Source organism: Bufo gargarizans, chromosome 6 (assembly GCF_014858855.1).
Source record: "Bufo gargarizans isolate SCDJY-AF-19 chromosome 6, ASM1485885v1, whole genome shotgun sequence".
Lineage (NCBI taxonomy): Eukaryota > Metazoa > Chordata > Amphibia > Anura > Bufonidae > Bufo > Bufo gargarizans.
This window is the reverse complement of record NC_058085.1, coordinates 117,104,076-117,130,066: the sequence shown is the minus strand read 5'-3', so window position 1 is coordinate 117,130,066 and position 25,991 is coordinate 117,104,076. Positions and strand designations below refer to the sequence as shown.

General features: G+C 46.8%; 1 protein-coding gene across 3 annotated transcripts in view; it reads left to right on the top strand.

Moving 5' to 3' along the window:
* Window positions 1-1,017: 1,017 nt before the first annotated feature.
* The window catches only part of PCGF2 (polycomb group ring finger 2), a 32,227-nt gene continuing 7,253 nt past the window's right edge, over window positions 1,018-25,991 (top strand). The window contains exons 1-4 of one of the 3 annotated variants that reach the window (XM_044297013.1): window positions 1,018-1,197; window positions 17,672-17,820; window positions 18,132-18,228; window positions 22,470-22,525. In XM_044297013.1, coding sequence (XP_044152948.1) covers window positions 17,709-17,820; window positions 18,132-18,228; window positions 22,470-22,525 — 265 coding nt within the window. In that variant the 5' untranslated portion in view covers window positions 1,018-1,197; window positions 17,672-17,708. Of the gene's footprint in view, window positions 1,198-9,484; window positions 9,662-17,671; window positions 17,821-18,131; window positions 18,229-22,469; window positions 22,526-25,991 lie in introns of those variants that run through there. The other 2 variants (XM_044297012.1, XM_044297014.1) reach the window with 2 other exon arrangements.

Genomic DNA, 25,991 nt, shown 5'->3' with positions numbered 1-25,991 from the left:
CACTTGCGTTGTCCGAATCCGTCGTGTACTCCATTTGCCGGAAGTGCCTGCCGGATCCGTAACACTGCAAGTGAACTGAAAGCATTTGAAGACGGATCCGTCTTCAAAATGCTTTCAGTGTTACTATGGCAGCCAGGACGCTATTAAAGTCCTGGTTGCCATAGTAGTAGTGGGGAGCAGTATACTTACCGCCCATGCGGCTCCCGAGGCGCTCCAGAATGACGTCAGAGCGCCCCATGCGCATGGATGACGTGCCATGCGATCACGTCATCCATGCGAGTGGGGCGCCCTGACGTCACTCTGAAGCGCCCCGGGAGCCGCATGGACAGTAAGTATGCTGCTCCCCCGCTCCCCGCTACACTTTACCATGACAAACAGGACTTTAGCGTCCTGGCAGCCATGGTAACCATTCAGAAAAAGCTAAACGTCGGATCCAGTAATGCGCCGAAACGACGTTTAGCTTAAGGCCGGATCCGGATTAATGCCTTTCAATGGGCATTAATTCCGGATCCGGCCTTGCGGCAAGTGTTCAGGATTTTTGGCCGGAGCAAAAAGCGCAGCATGCTGCGGTATTTTCTCCGGCCAAAAAACGTTCCGGTCCTGAACTGAAGACATCCTGATGCATCCTGAACGGATTTCTCTCCATTCAGAATGCATGGGGATAATCCTGATCAGGATTCTTCCGGCATAGAGCCCCGACGACGGAACTCTATGCCGGAAAAGAACAACGCAAGTGTGAAAGAGCACTAAAATGTACGGCCAACTTTATTCATCTTTCTCTAGATACAGTGTATATCTATAAATAGCATCACAATTGTGGCTGAAATAAGTTCTTATGTGACCTGTGACCTATCTATGTGTACATGTCTATACAGTTGTAAAATCTTTCATGTAATAATTAGGGCAAAGTAGTGATGAGTAAGGAGACAAACTGGTTTATCTGGGTCAGTGGCATCTCCTGGAACACATCCTAGAGGATCAGGTGCTTAACATTTACACTTCTCCCAGTGCTGATCGTGACCTTGTTACAGAATGGATGCTGGCTGCTATGTTCATGTCGCCAGCGAATCTTCCTGAACTGTTTGGGACACATAGGGGACTTTGTCCTGCGTGCTGGCTGCTCCTTCCTCCACACCTGACCTGAACACTGGAGATATAACTCCCAGATGCTTGGATTGTCCTGGTCTGCTGATTAAGGTATAGCTTAACCAGATATTATATATACATTTTTATAATTAGCGCTATTATGTTATCCTGTTGGTTGTATTGGTTAGCTGGCCAACTGGTCCCTGTATCAAATTCTTGGATTGGACACCCATATGGAGTGTCATGTAGTGCCAGTGTATTATCACCACATGTTCCCTTAAAGGGGTTGTCTGGGATTTTGATATTGATGACCTATCCTCAAGATACATCATCAATATCAGATCAGCTGAGGTGCGACTCCCGGCACCCCCGACGAGCAAATGTTTGAGAAGGCTGGGGAACTCAGGTGTGCGCTGCGGCTTCCGTGCAGTTTACCAAGCAGAGACCCGTCCATTGTATAGCAGCTGTGCTTGCTATCACAGCTCAACCCTATTCACTTCAATGTGACCAATAAAAGTAATAAATAATCAAATAGCTACAAGCTAATATCCTCTTTTGTCCCAGATATTAAAATATAACTTTTAATAAATTGGTTAAAATGGTATGAACAAAGCTATCAAACTATTACAATACTATAAATGAGCAAAATTTATGTGGGTTAAAACTAGCTGATCCTCATTATCGGTGCCATGTATCTGCGTGATTATACACCGTTGTTTGTAGAAGGTGGCTGGGAGTGGCTGCACTTCCCCACACCACCACTCTGATTGTGATGCACTCTGGCACCCACTGTCCACTCTTGAACATGCATGTGTAAGAGAATATTTCCTATCTAAGTCTGCCCCCCAACATGTTTCACCAGTGATCTGGCTTCATCAGGGGTCTGGGCAGCATTGAGAGCGGAACACCTCAGGTGGAGTATAAATGACCATTGTAATGTGATTGATAGGTGCTTGCCCCAACAAAAATTGCTGGGTGTAAGTTGCCTGGAGATTCCTCCAATTACAACTCTCTGCCTCTCCCTGTTTCTAGGGGAGTGTCCAAGATAATGTGCTGCGCCAAAGAACGATGCGCACTGACTTACCTCACTGAACGTATACAAGTCCACACTGAGGCTGCGCCAGAACTTAAAATTTTCTCAGTGCCAACACATTCCATACTGCTATGTTGCGCATTAGAAGATGCGCCAAGACTTAGCCTGCATACGCTTCATCCCCCTCAGTACGCATGTCCTGCGCACCAGTGGGATGTGCCGGGACTTAGTGTTGCTGCGGTGTGAGCCCATACTACTGCGCCTGCGCCGGGACTTAGTCTGATAACACTTCATCCCCCTCAATGCGCATGTCCTGCGCACCAGCAGGATGTTCCAGGACTTAGTGTTACTGCGGCATAAGCTCATGCTACTGGGCCTGCGTTGGGAATTAGTACAATTCCGCTTCATTCTCCTCTGTACTTATGTCCTGCGCACCAGCAGGATGCGCCGGGACTTAGTATTTCTATGGCAAAAGCTCATACTACTGAGCTTGCGCCAGGACTTAATCTGATTATGCTTAATCCTCCTCAGTGCGCATATCCTGCGCACCAGCAAGATGCGCCAGGACTTTGTGTTACTCTGCAGCACAAGCACTTGCTACCAAGCCTGCGCCAGGACTTATACTCAAAACGAACTCACTTCACTCAGTATGCATGTATTATATGTGTGCATGCGTACTGAGGGGGATGAAGCGTATGCAGGCTAAGTCTCAGCGCATCTTCTAATGCGCAACATAGCAGTATGGAGTGTGTTTGCACTGAATTCTACGTTCTGGCGCAGCCTCAGTGTGGACTTGTATACGTTCAGTGAGGTAAGTCAGTGGGCATCGTTCTTTGGCGCAGCACATTATCTTGGACACTCCCCTAGAAACAGGGAGAGGCAGAGTCAAGAGTTGTAATTAGAGGAATCTCCAGGCAACTGACACCCACTTTAATGACACCTAGCAATTGTTGTCAATCACATTACAAAGGTCATTTATACTCCACCTGAGGTGTTCCGCTCTCAATGCTGCCCAGACCCCTGATGAAGCCAGATCACTGGTGAAACATGTTGGGGAGCAGACTTAGGTTTTAGATGCTGATCTCTTATGAAAATGTGCTCTAGAAAGTTATATTTTATTATCTGGGACAAGAGAGGATATTAGATTGTAGCTATTTGATTATTTATTGTTAATCCTTTCCCAGATAGGGTCTAATTTATTTTTTGGCGATAAAAGTGATATCACTAGCCTACAAAGAATCCACCGCGCTGCGCTCTCTTCAAACAGCTAATTGGTGGGGATGCTGGGAGTTGGCACGATCGTGTATTACATGGTGATCCACTGATTTGAGTTGTTGCCATGTACCAAGACAATGTCTACCACCAACTTAATGTCATCAACTAACTCGATGGGTTTTATTTGTTTGTGTATTTTTTACTCTCCTTTAGGACATCCTCTGTAATATTTGTTCTTTGTTACTGAGTTTTCGTCATAATTAAAAATTATTTTGCCCCTTAGAGTTTTGGCAGCGTCTTTTCAATGCTGACACAGTGACAGTCGGCTGCTACTAGTAGAATTTTAAATGGTGGTAGTTATATCCTTTGCCTATGATGGGAAACATATTTTCCCAAGATTAATGCATCACCTTGTACTTGCACTAAGATGTAAGAGCAGCTCAGGTGTGGCCAAAATCAGATTAAGCATTACAGATTAAGAATTACAATACATATACTCCACCTAATGCAGGTTAGCAATAACCCAAACATAATATACTACAGTCTGAATCTACCCTCCTAATAAAGGGTGTGTATACCAAACCTCATTACAGATAATAGGGAATTGTCTCTCTGTATGACTTTCAGTACTGCTTGCACTAGTTCTTGTCATTTCGTACAGCAATAAAGAGCTATGGTCAATAGGCTTATATAGTTGCTAGAAGAGCTGTAAAAAGTCAAATGCCCCATCTGCACTAGGACTTGACTGGGGCTATTATTTGGGCGACATTTTATAAGCACAACTAGAACGTGTTTATAAGTACAAGTATGTGACCATTTGTCATGACGCAAGATTTGTCATGATGTAAGGGGATCCAGTCAACGTCCTGGCACGCGATTGGCAGCAGGCAGCATCAAACTAGATGTTTTCAGAACCCAGCGTCACAGGCCTGGAGGATCAGAAAACAGTGCTCGGAAGCAGATAAGTTTCCCTTTACAGGTCTGGCAAAGTTGGGGGGGGGGGGGTGTATACAGGGCGCGGTTAGCGGTTATATAAAAAGGGATTTACAATGTATAATAGAAAAACAAGTCCAATAAATATGAACTGAGTGACAGGCTGGTACAGCAGGAAGGAGGACTACCAGCGAGGGCTTACAATCTACAAAGGAAGGAGGAAGAAAGTAGTAGCTGCTCATCTGCCTGTGTGGTGGCAGCAGGGTTTTTGTAGGTGGTCGGATTCCCTGAAGAGGTGGGTTTTGTGTTTGTTTCTAAAGGTTTGGATGGTGGCAAGAGTTTGATATGCTGAGATAGAGAGTTCCAGAGTAGGGGAAATGCACTTGAGAAATCTGTGTGAAGAGCAAATAAGGAATGCAAAGAAGAAGGTCTAAGAAGGTTACGTGTAGGGAGATATTGAGAGAATAGGTCAGAGCTGTGGATGGCCTTGTCCATCATTAAGATTTTGGACAGAATTTGCTGGGCAATGGGGAGCCAGCAAAGGAATTGCTAAATGGAGTAGAAGAAACGAGGGGGAAGGTGGATTAACCAGACAGCAGATTTGAGGATGGATTGGAGGAGCACCCAGGCCATAAATGGAAAGCCAAAGAGAAGGATATTGCAGTTGTCTAGGTGGGGTATGAAAAGGGCATTCAATAGCATTTTTGTTGACTCATGGTTGAGAAAAGTTTACAATAAAAAAAAATCAAGTTCGCATTTTCAAGGTGGACATGTTGTGTTGATGAGATGGGGTATAGGGCTCGGATAAGCATAGTGGTAAGGTTTGGGATGAGATTGAATCAGATGGTGAGGTGTGATTTGGAGAGTAGCGTGGGAGACTTTTCCTCAGTGATAGTGGAGAAGCAGGTTATAAGAACAGGGCATTGATTAGTGGGTTGTAGGGACTGTTGGTTGAAGCTTTCCATGAAGTTGTTGATCTTTTGTTTGAGATATGTGGTAAAGTCCTCAGCTGAGATGATGGATGTTGGGGTTATCAGGGGATGGTAAATATTAAATAATTGTTTGGGGGACAGAGAAGATATGAGTAGTAAAGCAGTCACATTTTGAAGACTCAAGTGCACACTTGAAGATAGGAACTGCTTGTTAGTAGTACATAGTAAAGTCTTGTCTGGGTTGGTTTTCTTCCAGTGTTGTTCTGCAGATCTGGAAACTTGCCTCAGATTTTGAGTGTGATTGGTGTGCCAGGGATCTATTGATTTGTTGAGTTCGGCTGGGCATTAGAGGGGTGACTAAGTCAAGAGCTGAGGTAACTGTGGTGAAGATATGTTGGGGAGTGGTACAAGAGAATGAGAGAGCATATGAATACCGAGACGTTTGAGGTTCCTACGAGGGTGTGCTCTTTTCTGGACTGGGGTGGGGGCAGTTCAAGAGGTGATGAGATGAGAATGAAAGTAGACTTTGGTCAGAAAGAGAAGGGTTTTAGAGTTGATAGTGAAGGGAGGTTGGTGATAGTAAGGCCATGTGTGTGTATGTAAACATATGTAAAGAAATTAATCATTACAGAATTTGGTCTCTTGTTAAGATTTTAAAGAAATGTTCAAAAGACCGGGATACATGCCATGTGCTTCCACCTGGAACTTTTGGAAGGCACCACTCTCTACCTCCCTAAAGCATCTGTATTCGTCTGGGTTCACATCGTTTTTTGTTTTCATGTATGCCAGGAATACAGTCCATAGTGGTCCATCATGGAGGCCAAACAAGTTCACTGTACTGTGTCTGGCAACAAATATTAACAATGTTAAATTGTTATAGCGTAGTGGACTATGCTAAACCCTTGGGTGATGGAAGCCACTGTATGGCATACACTAAATGTATATAGCATCAACTTTTAATAACATATTTATTAAATGGTTAACATTATAGCCTAAGGGTGAGGGACACCATTGTTTAAAGTGAACATCAATAGCATTTCCTGGCATACATGTAATGTGAACAGAGCCAAAAACTGTAGGAACTTAAATGGACCCATAGCAATCTATGAGTGCCATATTGCGGCTCTGTAATACAACAGTGTACATGGCAATACATGTGCACAGTCCTACATGGGGCTCACAGAATTCCTATGCCACTATCTGGTGCCCCTTTAAGAGACTGTATTCTACTGTAAAAGCAACATTTTTATGGGGGAATACCTCTGTAATATACCATGTGATTCTCCAAACATGGCATACTGCCATATAAAACTTGCAACAAACATAAGCACAATATAAGGGCCCATGCACATGACAGTTGGATGTTTTGCAGGTTTGCAAATTGCGGATCCGAAAAACACAGATTCCGGCCTTGTGCATTCGGCATTTTGCGGGAATGGAACGGCTGGCCAGCCCCCAATAGAACAGTCCTAACCTTGTCTGTAATGCGGATCATAATAGGACATGTTCAATTTTTTTGGGCGGAACGGCCATGGGGACACAGAATGCACCCTGAGTCATTACCGTTTTTTTGCAACTCCATTGAAGTCAATGGTTCTGCATAAGTTTGTGTGCAGGAGCCCTAACACAGATTCCAAAGATCGCCTAAGGCTCTGTTCACAACCGGTGTGTCTGTTACACAATGTGGGTCTCAAATGGGGCTTTAGGGTACTTTCACACTAGCGTTTTTGTTTTCCGGTATTGAGTTTCGTCCTAGGGGCTCAATACCGGAAAAAAAAAACTGATCAGTTTTATCATAATGCATTCTGAATGGAGAGCATTCCATTCAGTATGCATCAGTTTAGTCCCTCTTACGTTTTTTTGGCCGGAGAAAATACTGCAGCATGCTGCAGTTTTCTTTCCGGTCAAGAATCTTGAACACTTGCCGGAATGCCGGATCCGGCATTAATTTCCATTGAAATGCATTAATGCCAGATCCGGCCCCAAGTGTTCTGGCAAAACGAATCCGTTCTTTTCATCCGCGCATGCGCAGACCATTAAGTCTGTGAAAAAAATAAATACCGGATCCGTTTTTCTGCATGACAACCGGAAAGACTGATCCGGTATTGCAATGCATTTGTGAGACGGCTCCGCATCCGGATCCGTCTCACAAAGGCATCCGTTTGCGTCCAGATTGCCGGATCTGGCAGGCAGTTCTGGTGACGGAACTGCCTGCCGGAATCCTCTGCCGCAAGTGTGAAAGTACCCTTACACTCCAGCCTATAGCTACATATCATGTTCAACCAAGATGAGGACATAAGATAGGCATATTAACCCTCCACACACCTCTGCGGCATCTGTGCTACACGTTCCCTTTCTAGCAGGACCACCCATGGCTGTATTACGGCTTTATTTTGTATGGAACAGTAATATGCCTTCCAAAGAGGTACAAAAGCTCCTTACTGTACCTTTGTATGCCTCAGATTTCATATGAAGACATAAAGCCTGACATTAAGAAAATCATGGCATCCTCCATCTCATACCTCCCAACCATCCTCATCTGACGGGACAGTCCCAGATTTTGGTGGGTGTCCTGTGGTTCTGGGAGGGCTGCAGCATGTCCTGATTTCAACTGCATCTGACACAGAGCCAGTTGAATACAATGGTGAAGCAGGGAGCTGCCAGCTCCCTGCCCCGCCATTCCCTGGCTGGTGCTGTCCCCAGCAGTACGTGTAATGCAGTGACGTTATCACGCTAACTGTGCTGAGCAGGAGAGCGCACAGACCAGGAATTTCCCCCGGCCTGTGCGCTCTCCTGCTCAGCTCAGCAGGCGTGATGACATCATTGCGTTGCGCCTGCTGTTGAGGAGAGCATGATGTGCTCCATTCATCGGGGGAATTGGCTAGGTGACAATTACTTTTTTGATTTTATAAACACTGGGCTTCACTATTGTAAGGTTGCACTAAGGGGGCATAACTACTGTGTGGGGGCAATAAGGTTGTGTGGTTGCACTATGGGGGCATAACTACTGTGAAGGTGGCAGTAAGGGAGCATTTTGTGTGGGGGCAGTACAGGGGCAAAATTACTATGTGGGTACAATAAGGGGACATAGCTAATGTGTGGGGGCACTAAGAGGGTATAAGTACCATGTGGAGGCATAACTACTGTGAAGGGGGCACTAAGGAGGCATAACTTCTGTGAAGGGGGGACTAAGGGAGAATTCCATGTGGGGGCGGTAAAGGGGCAAAATTACTGTGTGGTGGCAATAAGGGGGCATAACTACTGTGTGGGGGCACTAAGGGGGAATAACTACTGTGAAGGTGGCAGTAAGGGAGCATTTTGTGTGGGGACAGTACAGGGGCAAAATTCCTATGTGGGTGCAATACGGGGACATAGCTAATGTGCAGGGGCACTAAGAGGGTATAAGTACAATGTGGGGGCATAACTACTGTGAAGAGGGCACTAAGGAGGCATAACTTCTGTGAAGGGGGGACTAAGGGAGCATTCCATGTGGGGACGGTAAAGGGGCAAAATTACTGTGTGGTTGCAATAAGGGGGCATAACTAGTGTGTGGGGACACTAAGACGGCATAACTACTGTGTGGGGGCACTAAGACGGCATAACTACTGTGAAAGTAGCACTAAGGTGAGGCACAGAGGGGACTGGGTGAGATTGGGCATGTGTAGGTAGGCACTGGGCAGGATTAGAGGCATGTGCGTCATGCTGCAATTGTCCCTCAAAAGTCGGGAGGTATGTATAGGAGCAGATGTAAGAGGGCTGTAAAGCTCCAGAACTACCTACATGCTCTGCCCTAGTTTGCTGCCTTCCAGAGGACCCTGAGGGGCTCAACACACACATGGCGGCCACACGCAGTCGCCAGACCATTAATGCATTAGATGGTCTGCAGACCCAGCCCATAATAATCTAATGGTATTGATATACATAGGCAAAAAGGGGTCTCCAAAATCAAAATGAACCCTAATCCCCTCAGAGCTGGTCCACACAACCATAACCCATGCCTCTATGGTAGGTATGCCCTTGTCTCTGGGGGGTTCACATTGTGGCATGGAGCCCCCTGACATGCCAGCCTACAATGTGCAGTCATGAGCCTGCAGACACCCAGCCTGGCAGAGTCTGGCTCTTTGTCCTCACCACACATCCCCTCTCCTGTTTTCCATTCCTCCTCCTCCCCCTTTGCTCAAATCCCTAGGGAGGAGAAGGAGGTCACATGACACGGGGGGCGGGGCCTGTCCTTGTCTGCAAAAAAAAAAAAAAAAAAAGCCATTTTGAGAGAGAAGGAAAAAAAAAAAAAAGAAGAAGAAGAAGAAGGGAGGAAGAGAGACAGAGACAAAGGGAGGGGGAGACAGGCGAGGAGAGCGCTCATAGACTGGGCTGGAGGGAGACGGGAAGGGGGAGGGGAGAGCCATTTGGAGAAATAATCTTGGAGACAGGCGGACCACAGAGAGAGCAGCATCATCATCAGGTAAGGGCACTGGGGGGCGGACCCAGGAAGGATGTGCTCTTTGTGGGGGGACAGCTGGGGTTGGGGTGCATATTTTACTGGGGTCCCTCTTTTCAGCCATATGTTAGATGCATTAGATGTGCTGCCTGCCCCCCTCCCCAGCTTGTGCTGGGCTTGCTGTGGAGTCTGATGAGCCCTCTCCCCATATGTCTGGGGCTCACACTGGTCCCCCTTATACAGATCATCGCTCTCCCCTGAATTGTGTGGAAGGGACGGGGTTAATGCCCCCCATGTATAATCCTGGGGCAATCGTGCTCCCTACAGCCCCCCCCCCCCCCCAATGCATCCAGATGAGTGCCATTCTCATGAGAAACTCGGATTTACCTTTACCTATGCGGGTGACGTCCGATTGTGTCTTACCGCAGGTCATGGCGCAAACTTCTACATTTACGCCATTGAGATTTATGATGGGTACGCTGATGCGCTGACCGGTTGCGGGGGGTACTCCTACTTTTTGCAACATCAAATCGCCCCTTGATCTTTTACGTATATGGGCGACTTCAGATCAGCCCCCTCCACTTGTGTTTTGGGGTCCCCTACAGCATTATTTCCAGCAGCGCCCATGTATTGCACATGGAGGGGCACAGGACTAATATGGCCTGCCGTCACCTGCCGTCACGTAGGAGCTGACCATCACTAGTCTACGTGTCCATCAGATCCATAGAAGGGTGACAAGTGACACCATGTGCCAGCCGCCACTGTATGTACACAGTACATGACAGCCTGCATCCCCCCATCTCCATGGCCCCCTACTCTTAACCCTTCATGGTCATTACAAACTATGGTAATGTCCCCAGAAGTCCTAGAATGGTTCAATTCTGGTAAATATTCTGTCCAATGTTTATTACTTCTATCTGACAACCAGTATGGCTGCCATTGCGGCTGGGGTTGTCACCCAGCTTTACCAGGCTCCTGAATGGCAAGTCTACCTGTTTATGCTGAGATGCTTCCACGGGATAGAAAAGCTGGGTGCAGCCCCAGTGGGAGCTCAGTTGGCGGCGTTATTGGACATCACCCAGCTTTCCCAGAAGCAGATATTAGGAGGAAACTATTGAATAGAGCTTGAGAGAAGAGGACGACTCAAGGACTTTCTTTTTCAGTGAGATTTTGAGTGGAGGCCGATCTTACAAGGAGCCTTGACCTTTTCACGTGCATGACTTGGTAAGAGATGACGGCCATTCTCCTGTAGTCAGTGTGAGACTGAAGACGAAAACTGCACCTTTTCCCTAAATCGTCTTCTGTCACTTATTCTGCGTATGTTGGCTGACAACCGGTGGCCACCCTAGCTTCTCCCATGGGAGTTGTCACTCATCTCTGCCGCACTTCTGTATGGCCAATCTACCAAGTAAGGGCTCATGCACACGAGCGTATTTTTTTCCGTTCCGTTTTTTTATTTTTTTTTAAAGGCTGGATGTGGAACTATTTGCCTTAATGGGGCTTGAAAAAAATAAGGAAATTACTCCGTGTGCATTCCGTGTGCGCATGTCCGTTCTGCAAAAAAAATAAAAATAGAGCGTCCTATTATTGTCTGTTTTGCGGACAAGGACAGGCATTGTTACGATTCATCTTGGGGGAAAAACGGACGTCACGCGGATGTCATCCATTTATTTTTATTTTTTTGTTGATCCGTGTTTTGCGGACTGCAAAATGTGTATGAGCCCTAATGTGAATACATCGCCTGCTCCATCATCGCTACATAACAAGCAAAATATGCTGATCAGGACTCTAGGAAAGCTGGGTGACCAGTATCATAATTGTGGAAAGGTGCAAAGAAATTTAGCATTTCCCAGAAAAACCTTATTGAATTGCTTGCCAGCAGTGAACCTTACATTTTCAAGGATATGCGGTATACATTACCATAGTAGTCATTCATATTCGCACACAAAATACAGAAAATGCCCATTAATCCGCCATGTGCGATCTGGAAATACTGGTCCTATGGCAAAGATGGACCGCATGCTGGATTAACATTACCTTGGCAGGTCCACAGTACTAGGTCCTCTGTAGTCCATGGTAACTTAAAGGGGTCGACAGGTTAGAAAACCCATACTCCCTGTTAGGGAATATTCAATTTAAGGGGTTGATAACCTATCCTCAGAATAAGTCATCAATATCGGACGGGTTTGGGGTCTGACTCTTGGCACCCCTGCCGATCCACTGTTTGAAGGGGTCGTGGTGCTCGTGCGAGCGCTGATTCCTCTTAAATGTTTACCTGCATTCAGTAAGCATGCGCCGTACCATTCAAGTGAAACTGTAATTACACAACTACAAGGGGGACGTGTGCAGGTAAACATTTAAGAGGAAGCGGCGCTCGCACGAGCACCACGACCCCTTCAAACAACGGATCGGTGGGGGTGGCGGGAGTCAGACCCCTCACCTGTCTGATTATTGATGACCTCTCCTGAGGATAGGCCATCAATATCATGCTGCTGCACAACCCCTTTCAGGGATCATGCAGACGCAAACGTATTTTATTTTTGTTTCCATTCTGGTTTTTTTGCGGACCGTATGCGAAACCATTTATTTCAATAGGGGCTTGTTCACACGACCGTATGGCTTTTTCAGTGTTTTGCAGGCCGTTTTGAGTGTTTTTAGTGTTTCCGGTTCCATTCCGTTTTTCCGTTCCATTTTTCCGTATGGCATATACAGTAATTACATTGAAAAATTTGGGCTGGGCATAAAATTTTCAGTAGATGGTTCCGCAAAAACGGAACGGATACGTATATGTATTCCGTATGTGTTCAGTTTTTTTTGTGGACCCATTGACTTGAATGGAGCCACGAAACGTGATTTGCGGGCAATAATAGGACATGTTCTATCTTTGAACGGAAATACGGAAATACGGAAACGGAAACGGAACGAAGTACATTCTGTTTTTTTTTTGTGGAACCATTGAAATGAATGGTTCCGTATACGGACCGTAGAAAACGGGCCGTATATGAAACGCAAAAAACTTTCATGGGAATGAGCCCTAGGTCTGCAAAAATAAACGGAAGTTACTTTGTGTGCATTCCTTTTCTGTATGTCCTCATGTCCGTTCTGCAAAAAAATAGAACATGTATTATTGTCTGCAAAATGGAGAAGGATAGAACTGGTCTATTAGGGGCCAGCTGTTTCGCTCTTGAGAATCCGGAGTGCACACATACGTCATCCGTAATTTTTGCAGATCTATGTTTTGCGGACCGCAAAGGCTGAGTTCACAGTTCTGTTATATGGTCAGTTATTTCCATCAGTTAGGGCTCATTCAGACGTCCGTATGTGTTTTGCAGTCTGCAAATTGTGGATTCGCAAAACACGGATACCGGCCCATGTACGTTCCACAATTTGCGAACCTCACATGGCCGTCACTCTCATAGAAAATGCCTATTCTTGTCCGCAATCATGGACAAGAATAGGACATGCTCTGTATCTTTTGCAGGGCCCCGGAACGGAACAACCGATGCGGACAGCACACAGTGTGCTGTCCGCATCTTTTTTGGCCCTATTGAAATGAATGGGTCCAGTCCCGTTCCGCAAAAATGAGCCCTTAGGCTACAAGCACACGAACGTTGTTTGTTTCCGTGTCCGTTCTGTTTTTCTTGCGGATAGGATGTGGACCCATTTATTGCATCAGTATGTCCGTTCCGTAGCCCCGCAAAAACAATAGAACAGGTCCTATTCTTGTCCGTTTTAGGCATTTTTACAATACATCCACACAAAAAAAACGGATAGCATACGGTCGCAAAACGCATACGGTCGTGTGCATGTAGCCTTATTGTCAGCCAAATGGCTTGTTCACATGAATGCAGTCCGCAATTCACGGGCACTGTCCGTGGGGCAGGTGCATGGGGATCGCAGACCCATTCACTGAATGGGTCCGCGATCCTTCCGTTCCGCAAAAAGATAGAGCAAGTTCTATCTTTTTGTGGTGCAGAAGCACGGAACGGAACCCCAGAAAGCACTCCGTAGTGTTCCGTTCTTCTGTTCCGCACCTCCAGATTTGCAGACCCATTGAAATGAATGGGTTCGCATCCATGTGCCCGTGTATTTTGGATCTGCAAATGTGGTCCGCAATACGGAAACGGGCAGCACACGCGTGAACGCCGGCCGTGGGTCAGCCGCATCGGATCAAGGACCCATTCACTTTAATGGGTCCACGATCTGCCCGTTTCGCAAAAAGATAGGACCTGTTCTATCTTTTCGCGGAATGGAAGTACGGGACGCAACCCCACGGAAGCACTCCGTAGTGCTTCCGAGGGGTCCCGTTCTGTGCGGCTGTTCTCCAATTCCGGATTTGCGGACCCATTGAAGTGAATGGGTCCGCATCCGTGATGCGGAATGCACATGGAGCTGTGGCCGTGTATTGCGGGCCGCAACACGGCCACGGATCACACACTATGGCCTAAGATAGCATGTCAGTCGAATGCTCATTCAGGCCCCATAGACACGACCACATATGTTTTCTTGTCTGTCAATCGCAGAACCCCAAAATATGGATGTGGTCCATGTGCCATACACATTTTATTTGCGGACCCCCTTTTCAATGGGTTCATGGTCCTCATTTTGCAGACAATTTCTGTCTTTTTGCGGAACAGAATAGATGATCCATGTGTTTTCCACATCCATCCAGAACATGTCCCATACTTGTCTGCAAAATGCAGACCAAGGACCCATTGAAGTAAAAAAATGTGGATGCAACATGGACCGCATCCATATTTTGCAGATCCGCAACTTGTAGACCAGCAAAATGGATATGGTCGTGTGCATGGTCAGAAGGTCCGCAAACACAATAGATGGTCAGCCGAAACGGATTGGTTCAGCTGACATACATCTAATGTGTATGGCGCTCTATACTGCCAGTTATCGGCGTATATATGTGTGTGTGTATAGGGGTCCACACGCTGCGGGAAGAAATCAGTTGAATTCAAACACGCATTATTCCCCTTCATGTTTCCGATTTTACCCATTGCAAAACATAGGCTGAAATTTAGCAACAAAATCCACGTGTCTACTCGTAATTTAGTGTTCTGTAATGTTCCCCTTTGTTTGAATGGTGACAGTGTAAGTTCTGTGCATATACAGGAGCGCTGCTCGGCGGTACGTTCTGCCCACATCATACCACTAACCCAATTGTGGCATCAACCACTAACTACTGCTCGGATTATTATTTTCTTCCGGGAGCAGGATTATGCGGGAATCGTCTTGGTTCGCTCTTACAGAATACTGGCTTGGGGCTCATTCAGACGATCATATGTGTTTTGCAGTCTGGAAATTGTGGATCCACAAAACACAGATACCAGCCGTGTGCATTCAACATTTTGCGGACCGCACACGGCCAGCCCTGTGATAGAAATGTCTATTCTTGTCCGCATGCTCTATGTTTTTTGCGGCACCGCGGAACGGAAGTACGGATGCGGACAGCACATGGTGTGCTATTGTAGCCTTGTGGCTTCTGGTTATAATGCCAGTGTGAACATAGCTTTAGATTTAGTTGTGTGATTCAATCATGGGATTCCCTCAATTTTTAAAGGAGCACTAACCCTAAAGTCCGTCTCTTCTGACTGAAGCTGGCTATACACATTAAATGCAAGCTAATTTTGGTAGGGCCTCTTGATTTCCCCCCGACGGCAGATGTAGGGGAAGTGAAGGGTCATATTGGATTTCAACATGCCTGATCCCTTTTCTTTGGCTTATTTCTCACAAAACAGTCTGGCAGCAACCAGATCCTTTTCTATACTAGTGCAGAACACATGCATGCTCAGCTGGGGGTGCATGTGTATGGAGGGGTCGGGTGAGGTAGCTGTCCGCTGAACAAGCATTTGGCCAACAGGCATCTCTTTGGTCAGCCTTATGGAACACCTCAATCAGATCAAGTCATTTTATTATCATATGAATAGGAATCATCTTTTCTGCTTGCATTAGCTTTATTAAAGGGCGTCTGTCAGCAGATTTGTACCTATGACACTGGCTCTACCTGTTACATGTGCACTTGGCACCTGAAGGCATCTGTGTTGATCCCATGTTCATATGTGCCTGTATTTCTGCAATAAATTATATAAATTAATATATGTAAATGAGCCCCTAGGAGCAACGGGGGCGTTGCCATTACACCTAGAGGCTCTGCTCTCTGCTGCACCCCCTGCAGTTTAATGGACAGGGCCAAGCAGTGTAAACTAGGGCTTCAGCTAACGATTATTTTAACAATTGAGTATTCTACCGATTATTTTTACGACTAATCAAGTACTTTAATAAGAAAAAATGAATTAATAAAAATTGACTGTTTTCATTTATAAAAACTCATCAGACCCCCTGCCATCAATCTACAACACCCTTCATTCCCCCCTGTGCGATCAGCCCAAGTGCATCAGCTTCCCCCCGTGCCTCCAGCTCTCCCCCACCCTAGTGCCTCCATCTCTCCCCCACCCTAGTGCCTCCAGCTTCTCTCCCCCCTTGTGCCATCGTCACTCCCCCTTGTGCCATCGTCTCTCCCCCCTTGTGTCATAGTCTCTGCTCCCCTTGTGCCATCTTTCCCCTAAGGCCGGGCCACGCTTCCGTTAAACCACGGATGCACGGTCCGTGAAAGCCCAGCCTGCACTCCGGGCGCCCGGCCTTAGTCGTGCCCTCACCCCCTTGGTGTCACCAACTTACGTTTCCAGCAGGGACGGCGCCGACACTCCATCGCTCCGCGCTGCTCTGGGCCTGACGTCACACAACACGTCAGGTCACAGCGTGCGTACGCCAGGGGGTCAGTGCAGCGCGGGACCATCGATGTGCTGTGGAGTGTCCGTAGGCACCCTGCTGGAAAGGTGAGTATTCCAAGAGCATTGCGGGCCAGCGGGAGACCACGGAGCAGGAGTATTAGCAAGCGCTTCACTCCAGATCCGTGGTCACGTGACACGAACGAATCCTCGATGCAAAAAATTTGCTTCGAGGATTCTTTTGTGTCGAGTTACTCGATTTAATCGAGTCCTCGTTGCAGCCCTAGTCAATCACCCCTGGCTCTGTCAATCAAAGTGCAGAGGTTAATGGTTGCAGTGCAGATGAATGCAGTCTGTTCTCTGTTATCACCCCCATCATGTTTTGGCGGGGGAGGGGCTGACAGACGTGTGTTGCCTGGTGTAGTTTCAGTTGAGATTGCGGGACCTTGTAGGAGACCTGAAGGCAGGTTACTATACCATAGGGGGCACTAGTGCCCTTTGGCATCAGATGACATTTCAGTATTGTTGTCCGCCGGTGTGTGTGCCGAGCAGATGCCTATATTAAACGTTATCTGTGGTCTGCATACCCCGATGTTGCTTTGGATGTTGTCATTGACAACTTGTCAATATAATAGAAAAATCAATAAACTTAAATTAAAAAAAAGGCCAGTTTCAGGCTGCTATGATGTGGTGGAATGTGGACTTTAGGTTTACTGGCCCTTTAAATGGATTGGTTCTTTTCGCTGTATTATTGCCAGGGAAGGTTACATTTTGGAGTCTTATGATTAGATAGCCTACAGCCAGACAAGCAAAATTACATATGTAGCGGAAACCGGTGGTGGGAATGATGCCTTCATGCCCTCGTACCCTCTATCTGCTGCCAGCATGTCAGATCATGCCCATTGGTATGAACTAGTGGGCAGATACTCCATAGTATGGAATGTATATCACTCTGAGCTCTTAGTACACTTCCCATCACCCGTATTGTATAACCGCTCCTCATACCTGGATTTATCCTGATGTGTTGATGAAGCCAAGGAATTGTACTTGGAACATTTCCCTTTTTCCCTCCAATGTATTGGCCTGCAGTTCACCTGCAGCCTCCAGGGGGCAGTGTTTCTAGTCCTTTCTAAGGCCTAGTGATAACACAGGAGAGCATGCAGCAGCCTAGCGTACTCTAGTCTTTCCCATGATGGTACTTATTAACCTATTACTTGCCACTGTTGACCCCTTTGTTACTGCTTGCCGTTTAGATTTGCATATGTGTAATACATTTTCTTCCTTTTCTGTACAGAGTTCCCCTCCCCACATCCCCTTCCCCCTGCTGCACAATGCATCGGACCAAACGGATCAAAATGACCGAGCTCAACCCGCACCTCATGTGTGCGCTGTGTGGAGGGTACTTCATTGATGCCGCCACCATTGTGGAGTGTCTGCATTCCTGTGAGTGCACATTGTTTGGTAAAATTGAATTACATGGTCGTCAGGATAGTAATGTATGAAACTACTGCACCGTGACATGTATGGAGCACGGTGGGGCGTCGCGAGATAGTGGCGTTACGTCAGATTCATCAAATCAAGTTGCAAATTGGTGCACTGATTACTGCCGAAAACACTAGCAACATTGATGGCGCTTTACTGCAGCCTCCCTCCTGTGTCTGCCGGCAGTGAAGTATGGTGTCTGTTCCTGTTATGCCAGCCTACAAACTGTAACAGCACCGCTCTAATAACTCATTTTGCTTGTCCTCCCACAGTCTGCAAGACATGCATCCTGCGCTACTTAGAAGCCCACAAGTTCTGCCCCATGTGCGACTCGCAGGTCCACAAAGGACGCCCACTTCTCAGCATCAGGTGCGTATTGCCGAAGTCACGGCTGCCATGTTTCATGCTGCAGGCTCTAGAGAGGTATTTAAAGGGGTTGTCTATTCTCAACATTTATGGCGTATCGCTAGAGCATGTTACAGATGTCAGATAGGAGGAGATCCCAGAGGTCTGACCCGCACCTATCTCAAGAACGTGGCCCCCGAAGTGAAGGACAGCACACCGCCCATGTGTGGCATCCTCTCCATTCACTGCTATCCAAAATAACTGAACGAGTGCACTGGGATATTTAAAAACATAGTAGTGAATGGAGTGGAACCCGGGCAAATATGGCTACCTCTCCATTCACTGTCAGAAATAGCGAGCCAGTGCTCAACTACTTTCAGGACTCCCATAGTGGTAAATGAAGGGTGGCCATGTTCTTCCTTCATTATGGCGGCCCTGTTCTGGTGATAGGTGTGGTCCCACCTTTGGGACCTGCTGCTATCTTACATTGGTGACATATCCTAGCGATATGCCATAAATGTCGACATGGGACAACTTTTTAAGGCATTATCGGTTTCTGGTACGTTTGGTAAGAATATCGCAGGCTGCAGTACCAGAAAACACCAGAAACCTGATGGATCATATTAGGGTATGTTCAAAGGTTACGGCAGCAGCATGTTAAGAAACCCCTGTCCATCCATGGCGGCAGCAGCCAATAGCCACATGAAGGTAATACATCAGATTTACCTTCAAAATGTGCAGTCTTTGGCCGCTATGAGCATGGACTTTGTCTGCCGCAACATAGTAGTACATAGGCCTAAAGTGAATGGGTTCCATTTTTGTTTGGCCAGTATCTGTTAGAAAAGGGAATAGGAAGATAAAGGGAATGCTGGTGTGAACAGAGCCTAAGATTATTTTTGTGTTTCGGTTCCTATACTTGTGTTCATCTCAAAATACTAAGGCCTTGATTTATCAAGATGGGCACTTGCTGCTATGGTCTTGATAAGGCCTGCTCTGCCAGAGGGGGCATGTAATTTATGACGAGTCGCTTAGAGGTTGTTGCGGGTTTCAAAATTTCGATACCCAATCGATACTTTTGTCCTGGTATCGATACGATACCGGGATTTCCATTTTTTTTATACTGGGCTGCGCAGTATAGTATCACAGAACATGAGCGCGCTGCTGTCAGCGCGCTCATGTTCTCTCAGCAGCACAGGGAAGAAGGAAGCAGTCTCTCCCTCCCCCTGTGCTGCTGCCACCAATGAGAAGAGAGGGGCGGGTGCCTGCGCCACCAATGATAGGACTTTTCCTGGGTCCAGACTAAGCAGCAGGCTACACAGAGCGGCGCCCAGAGATGTCACAGCACTTACTATTATTCCTGGGCGCCGCTCCGTTCGCCCCCGCTGTGCCCCCATTACTGTCTCCTGCTTCATATGCTAATTACTATCGGAGCAATGGGGAGAAGACAGCAGCTTCCTAGTGAGCGTTCTTTCTCCCTGCGCTGCGATTGGACAGCGCTACAGCCAGGGAGAAGGAACGCCCACTAGAGAAGCTGATGTCTCCTCCCCATTGCTTCGATGATAGTTAGCATATAGAGCAGGAGACAGTAATGGGGCACAGCGGGTGAACGGAGGGGTGCCCAGGAATAATAGTAAGTGCAGGGACATCTCTGGGCGCCGCTATGTGTAGCCTGCTACTTAAAGTCCGGACCCATATAAGGTCGTCTTTAACACATAATATAGGAGGCAGGTGACGGCAGCAGAATCGCATAGCCGGCACCCTGCCTCTGACAGGGAGCTGAGGGGTTTACTGCCGCTGATCTGCTCCCAGTACCTGCCTCCTGTATTATGACTGGTGGCGCAGTGCGCCACCCCCCCCCCCCCCCAATTAAAATCATTGGTGCACAGTGCGCCCGCCCCTCTCAACCCCCCAGTATTAAAATCATTGGTGGCAGTGGCCACAGGGTCCCCTCCTCCTCCTCATTGGTGGTGCAGTGGCAGCTTCTGATCGGAGCCCCAGCAGTGTAATCCTGGGCTTCCGATCGGTTACCATGGCAGCCTGGACACTACTGAAGCCCTGGCTGCCATAGTCAGCTCCCTGATGCTGTGTGCACAAATCCCAGGGCAGCAGGGAGAGTGTGAAATCCTATTCACCCTGATAGATCTCTATTAGGGTGAATAGGACAAAGGATTAGAAGATCCCAGGTTCTGGCCCCTAAGGGGGGGAAATAGTTATTAAATAAAAAGTAAAAAAAAAAAAAAAAAAAAAACCCACCATAAAAGTATAAATAACCCCCCTTTGCCAATTTCACATATAAAATATATAAACATCTGAAAAGTCCAAACTATTAAAATATTAAAAAAGTATATACGGTGAACGCCGGAACAGAAAAAAAAATAAAAACTGCACGATTCGCCTTTTTTTTTAAAATGCGGAATGCATATGGCTTTTTTGGTTTATTTTTTTTGCATGGTATCGAGTATCGCAATACTTTTTTATGGTATCTAAACAAAAATTTGGTATCGCAACAACTCTAGTCGCATAAATGACATGTCTCTTCCGATGCTCTGTGCGCCAAACTGAAATCCTTGGTAGCTCGGGGCTCCGGTATATTTCAGCCTTTTTTTATACCAGTTTCCAAATAATGATGAATGAGCTGGGGCCGACAACCCCTTTTCATAAGCCTGGTGAGGGTGATGCACAGTCGGACCACACACCCTTTTCATAAGCCTGGTGAGGGTTATGTACAGTCGGACCACACACCCTTTTCGTAAGCCTGGTCAAGGTGATGTACAGTCGGACCACACACCCTTTTCGTAAGCCTGGTCAAGGTGATGTACAGTCGGACCACACACCCTTTTCGTAAGCCTGGTAAGGGTGATGCACAGTCGGCCCACACCCCCATTTTGTAAGCCTGGTGAGGGTGATGTACAGTCAGCCCACATGCCCTTTTCGTAAGCCTGGTGAAGGTGATGTACAGTCAGCCCACATGCCCTTTTCGTAAGCCTGGTGAGGGTGATGTACAGTCAGCCCACATGCCCTTTTCGTAAGCCTGGTGAGGGTGATGTACAGTCAGCCCACATGCTCTTTTCGTAAGCCTGGTGAGGGTGATGTACTGTCGGCCCACATCCCCTTTTCGTACGCCTGGTGAGGGTGATGTAAAACGCAACCAAACTGCACATAGAAAATATATGTAATTTATTAAGACATAATCAAATAACAAAAAATAGAATGACATAAGGCACAAGGATAGAGGAGGGTGGGGGCCCCCCGTGTAGCAGGGTCAAAAGCAACCACCCTCACACAACCCAACTGACAGGGAAAGAGGGGTCACAGCCCTGGGTATAAGACCGCATAGATATGGGTGAACTGTAGGTACACCCAAAGTGACATTTAATGGTAAGTATGCTGCATGCTTATACAAGGTAAAAAAGGTCACACGTAGCCAAGATTGCCAAACCCCAGAATAATAAAAAGGCTGCATGGAATTGCAGATGGCCAAATCACACAGAATAAGGCAGGGCAAAAGGTCTAGGTGTGATCAGTATCCTTAAGGGTCTATTCACACGTCCGTTGTTTCTTTCCTGATCTGTTCCGTTTTTTGCTGAACAGATCTGGACCAGATCTGGACCCATTCATTTTCAATGGGTCCTGAAAAAAAATCTGACATTGTGCTGTCCGTTTTTTTTCAGGACCCATTGAAAATGAATGGGTCCAGATCTGGTCCAGATCTGTTCAGCAAAAAACGGAACAGATCAGGAAACAAACAACGGACGTGTGAATGGACCCTAAGATAACAAACTACCAAGGCATGACAACAGATGCAAAGTTACCCATGGTATGCTGGAACCCAGAGTATGTGACTGGAGCTGCACCTCGACGCACGTTTCGCCTGGAAAGGCTTCGTCAGGAGGGTGATGTAAAACGCCACTTGCTTCTAAATGGTTGCAGTGGCATTGAAAAAGTTGCAAAACCAGGGTTGTGTGATTAGTATATGCCGAAAACACATGCAGGGAAGATAATAAATTTCCACCTGTTTCTGGGAAAGCTGTATGACTACTAATATAGCCACCATTACAGGCCCTACAGGAAGTCAGAATGTCAGGCTACATAATAGGCAGATGTAACATTGTAGTTGAGTGTCAGAAAGCTGGGTGGCAACAATTGTAGGAGAAGTAATGACAGACATATCGGAAACAGAAATGTTAGAAATAAAAAAATAAAATAAAGATTAATATGTTCAAAGGAGTCACAGTTACTAATTAATAACTTTTATTCTTGTTTAGGTCGGATAAAACATTGCAAGACATTGTATATAAGCTTGTGCCGGGACTCTTCAGAGGTGAGAGCATAGTAACATAGTACATAAGGCCGAAAAAAGACATTTGTCCATCCAGTTCAGCCTGTTATCCTGCAAGCTGATCCAGAGGAAGGGAAAAAAAAAACTGTGAGGTAGAAGCCAATTTTCTCCACTTAAGGGGAAAAAAATTCCTTCCCGACTCCAATCAGAATAACTCCCAACGACCCCTCTCTAGTAGCTATAGCCTGTAATATTATTACGCTCCAGAAATACATCCAGGCCCCTCTTGAATTCCTTTATTGTACTCACCATCACCACCTCCTCAGGCAGAGAGTTCCATAGTCTCACTGCTCTTACCGTAAAGAATCCTCTTCTATGTTTGTGTACAAACCTTCTTTCCTCCAGACGCAGAGGATGTCCCCTCGTCACAGTCACAGTCCTGGGGATAAATAGCTGATGGGATAGATCTCTGTACTGACCCCTGATATATTTATACATAGTAATTAGATCTCCCCTCAGTCGTCTCAGAGCAATCCAGGTTATCTTCCCTCAGCTCTGACGTCCGTAACGTCTAGTATCACACATAGGGAAAAGGACACCAGCACCAGACTTTTGATAAAAATGCTCAGTCTTTCTTTTCACATTGTGTAGTTTACCACTTCTCAAGGCCAGTTCCAGCCACATTTCAACATCTGTATTTGGATCACAAGTCCTGGAGCTCAGTGTGGCCAGACTGGAGGTTTTACACTGCCATGTTAGATCATTTTTTAAGCAACTGTTGCTTTCCTTAACGCACATGAGCTGGTCAGATGCCATCTGGGTGCAGGATTTAGTTTTTTTTTATGTTTCTTTTTTTTATCTTTGTGGGATGCAGTAATTGAAATGTCCCTCATCTCAAACAACAAATCTGTGTCCCATCAATAGAAGGAAAGTTCATAGCTTAGGCTACTTTCACACCTGCGTTTCACACAGCGGTAGCTGTACAGACGGATCCGCACCTATAATGCAAACGCTTGTATCCGTTCAGAACAGATCCGTCTGCATAAGGCCTCATGCACACGACAGTTGTGTGCATCCGTGGCCGTTGTGCCGTTTTCCGTTTTTTTTCGCGGACCCATTCACTTTCAATGGGTCCGTGGAAAAATCTGAAAATGCACCGTTTTGCAGCCGAGACCGTGATCCGTGTTTCCTGTCCGTCAAAAAAATATGACCTGTCCTATTTTTTTGAGGGACAATGGTTCACGGACCCATTCAAGTCAATGGGTCCGTGAAAGAACACGGATGCACACAAGATTGGCATCCGTGTCCGTGATCCGTGGCCGTAGGTTACTTTCATACAGACGGATCCGAAGATCCGTCTGCATAAAAGATTTTTCAGAGGTGAGTTTTCACTTCGTGAAAACTCAGATCCGACAGTATATTCTAACACAGAGGTGTGGGGACGCTTCAGGTTAGAATATAGCAGGGGGCAGACCCCCCCCCCGCTGTTTTTAACTCATTGGTGGCCAGTGGGCCCCCCTCCCTCCCCTGTAGTTAACTTGTTGGTAGCCAGTGGGTCCTCTCCCCTCCCTCCCCCTCCTAATTAAAATCTCCCCCCTATCATTGATGTCTGTGACCGGCCGGGAGCTCCTCCTACTGGTAAGTGACAGGTCTGTGCTATAGGCAATGCGCCGCACAGACCTTTCACTTACCAGTAGGAGGAGCTCCCGGACAGACACAGACATCGCAGCTCGCAGGTAAGGAGGGGGGGCCCACTGGACACCAATGAGTTAACTACAGGGGAGGGAGGGGGGCCCACTGGCCACCAATGAGTTAACTACAGGGGAGGGAGGGGGGGCTGGCTACCAACAAGTTAACTACAGGGGAGGGAGGGGGGCCCACTGGCCACCAATGAGTTAACTACAGGGGAGGGAGGGGGGCCCACTGGCCACCAATGAGTTAACTACAGGGGAGGGAGGGGGGCCCACTGGCCACCAATGAGTTAACTACAGGGGAGGGAGGGGGGGCTGGCTACCAACAAGTTAACTACAGGGGAGGGAGGGGGTCCCACTGGCCTCCAATGAGTTAACTACAGGGGGAGGGAGGGGGGGTGCCAATGAGTTAAAAACGGGGGGGGGGGGGGGGGGGGGGGGTCATGTACACAGTTTTTCAGTATATTCTAACCTGAAGCGTCCCCATCACCATGGGAATGCCTCTGTGTTACAATATGCTGTCGGATCTGAGTTTCACGATCTAGCTCATATCCGACAATATATTCTAACATAGAGGCGTTCCCATGGTGATGGGGACGCTTCAAGTTAAAATATACCATCGGATTGGAGAAAACTCTGATCCGATGGTATAAAAGGGACTCCTGACTTTACATTGAAAGTCAATGGGGACGGATCCGTTTGAAATTGCACCATATTGTCTCAACGTCAAACGGATCCGTCCCCATTGACTTGCATTGTAATTCAGAACGGATCCGTTTGGCTCCGCACGGCCAGGCGGACACCAAAACGACGTTTTTTTCATGTCCGTGGATCCTCCAAAAATCAAGGAAGACCCACGGACGAAAAAACGGACATGGATCACGGACCTACGGACCCCGTTTTTGCGGACCGTGAAAAAATACTGTCGTGTGCATGAGGCCTTACTCTGTCAAAAAAAAGTCTAAGTCTAAGTCAAACGGATCCGTCCTGACTTACATTGAAAGTCAATGGGGGACGGATCAGTTTACAATTGCACCATATTGTGTCAGTGAAAACAAATCTGTCCCCATTGACTTACATTGTAAGTCAGGACGGATCAGTTTGGCTCCGCATCGGAATGGAGGCAGAACGGAGCCAAACTGATGCATTCTGAACGGATCCTTATCCATTCAGAATACATTGGGGCTAAACTGATCTGTTTTGGGCCGCTTGTTAGAGCCCTGAACGGATCTCACAGGCGGACCCAGAAACAGCAGTGTGAAAGTAGCCTTATGGAGTTGTCATCTAGAACCACAACACTTACAAACTAACCAAGAACTGTGGCTGTCTAAAATCTAATGAAACGGGTTCTCTTGGAATTAAGAAAATTAAAATACTTAAATATTGCTCTATTATAAATATATTCCCAAATACCTTTCATTAGATAAAATGGCTCGTTTTGTCTGGGGAGCAATCATCAGGAGAAATAAAATGGCCACTGTCCTATTAGTACACACAGAAGCTGTCCTAATCACACAGCAGGACAAGTTACTTCCCAACACTGAGGTAAAGAGCTGCCTCATCCTCCTCTGTGCTCTGCTTGTCAAAGAATCTGATCCTCAATACAGCTGATAAGATCTTTAGCTGAATGTCTGTGGGAATAGAGTTCATGAGGAAATATGAAGTACAGAGGACGAACAGGACAGACTGTGGTAATGTGGGGCTGTAGTAAAAGACTGCATACAAGTGCTGTTGCCCATTATCCACATCCCACCCTCCTCTCTGTACTTCATGTCTCCTCATGAACCCAATTCCTACAGAGATTCAACTGGAGATAG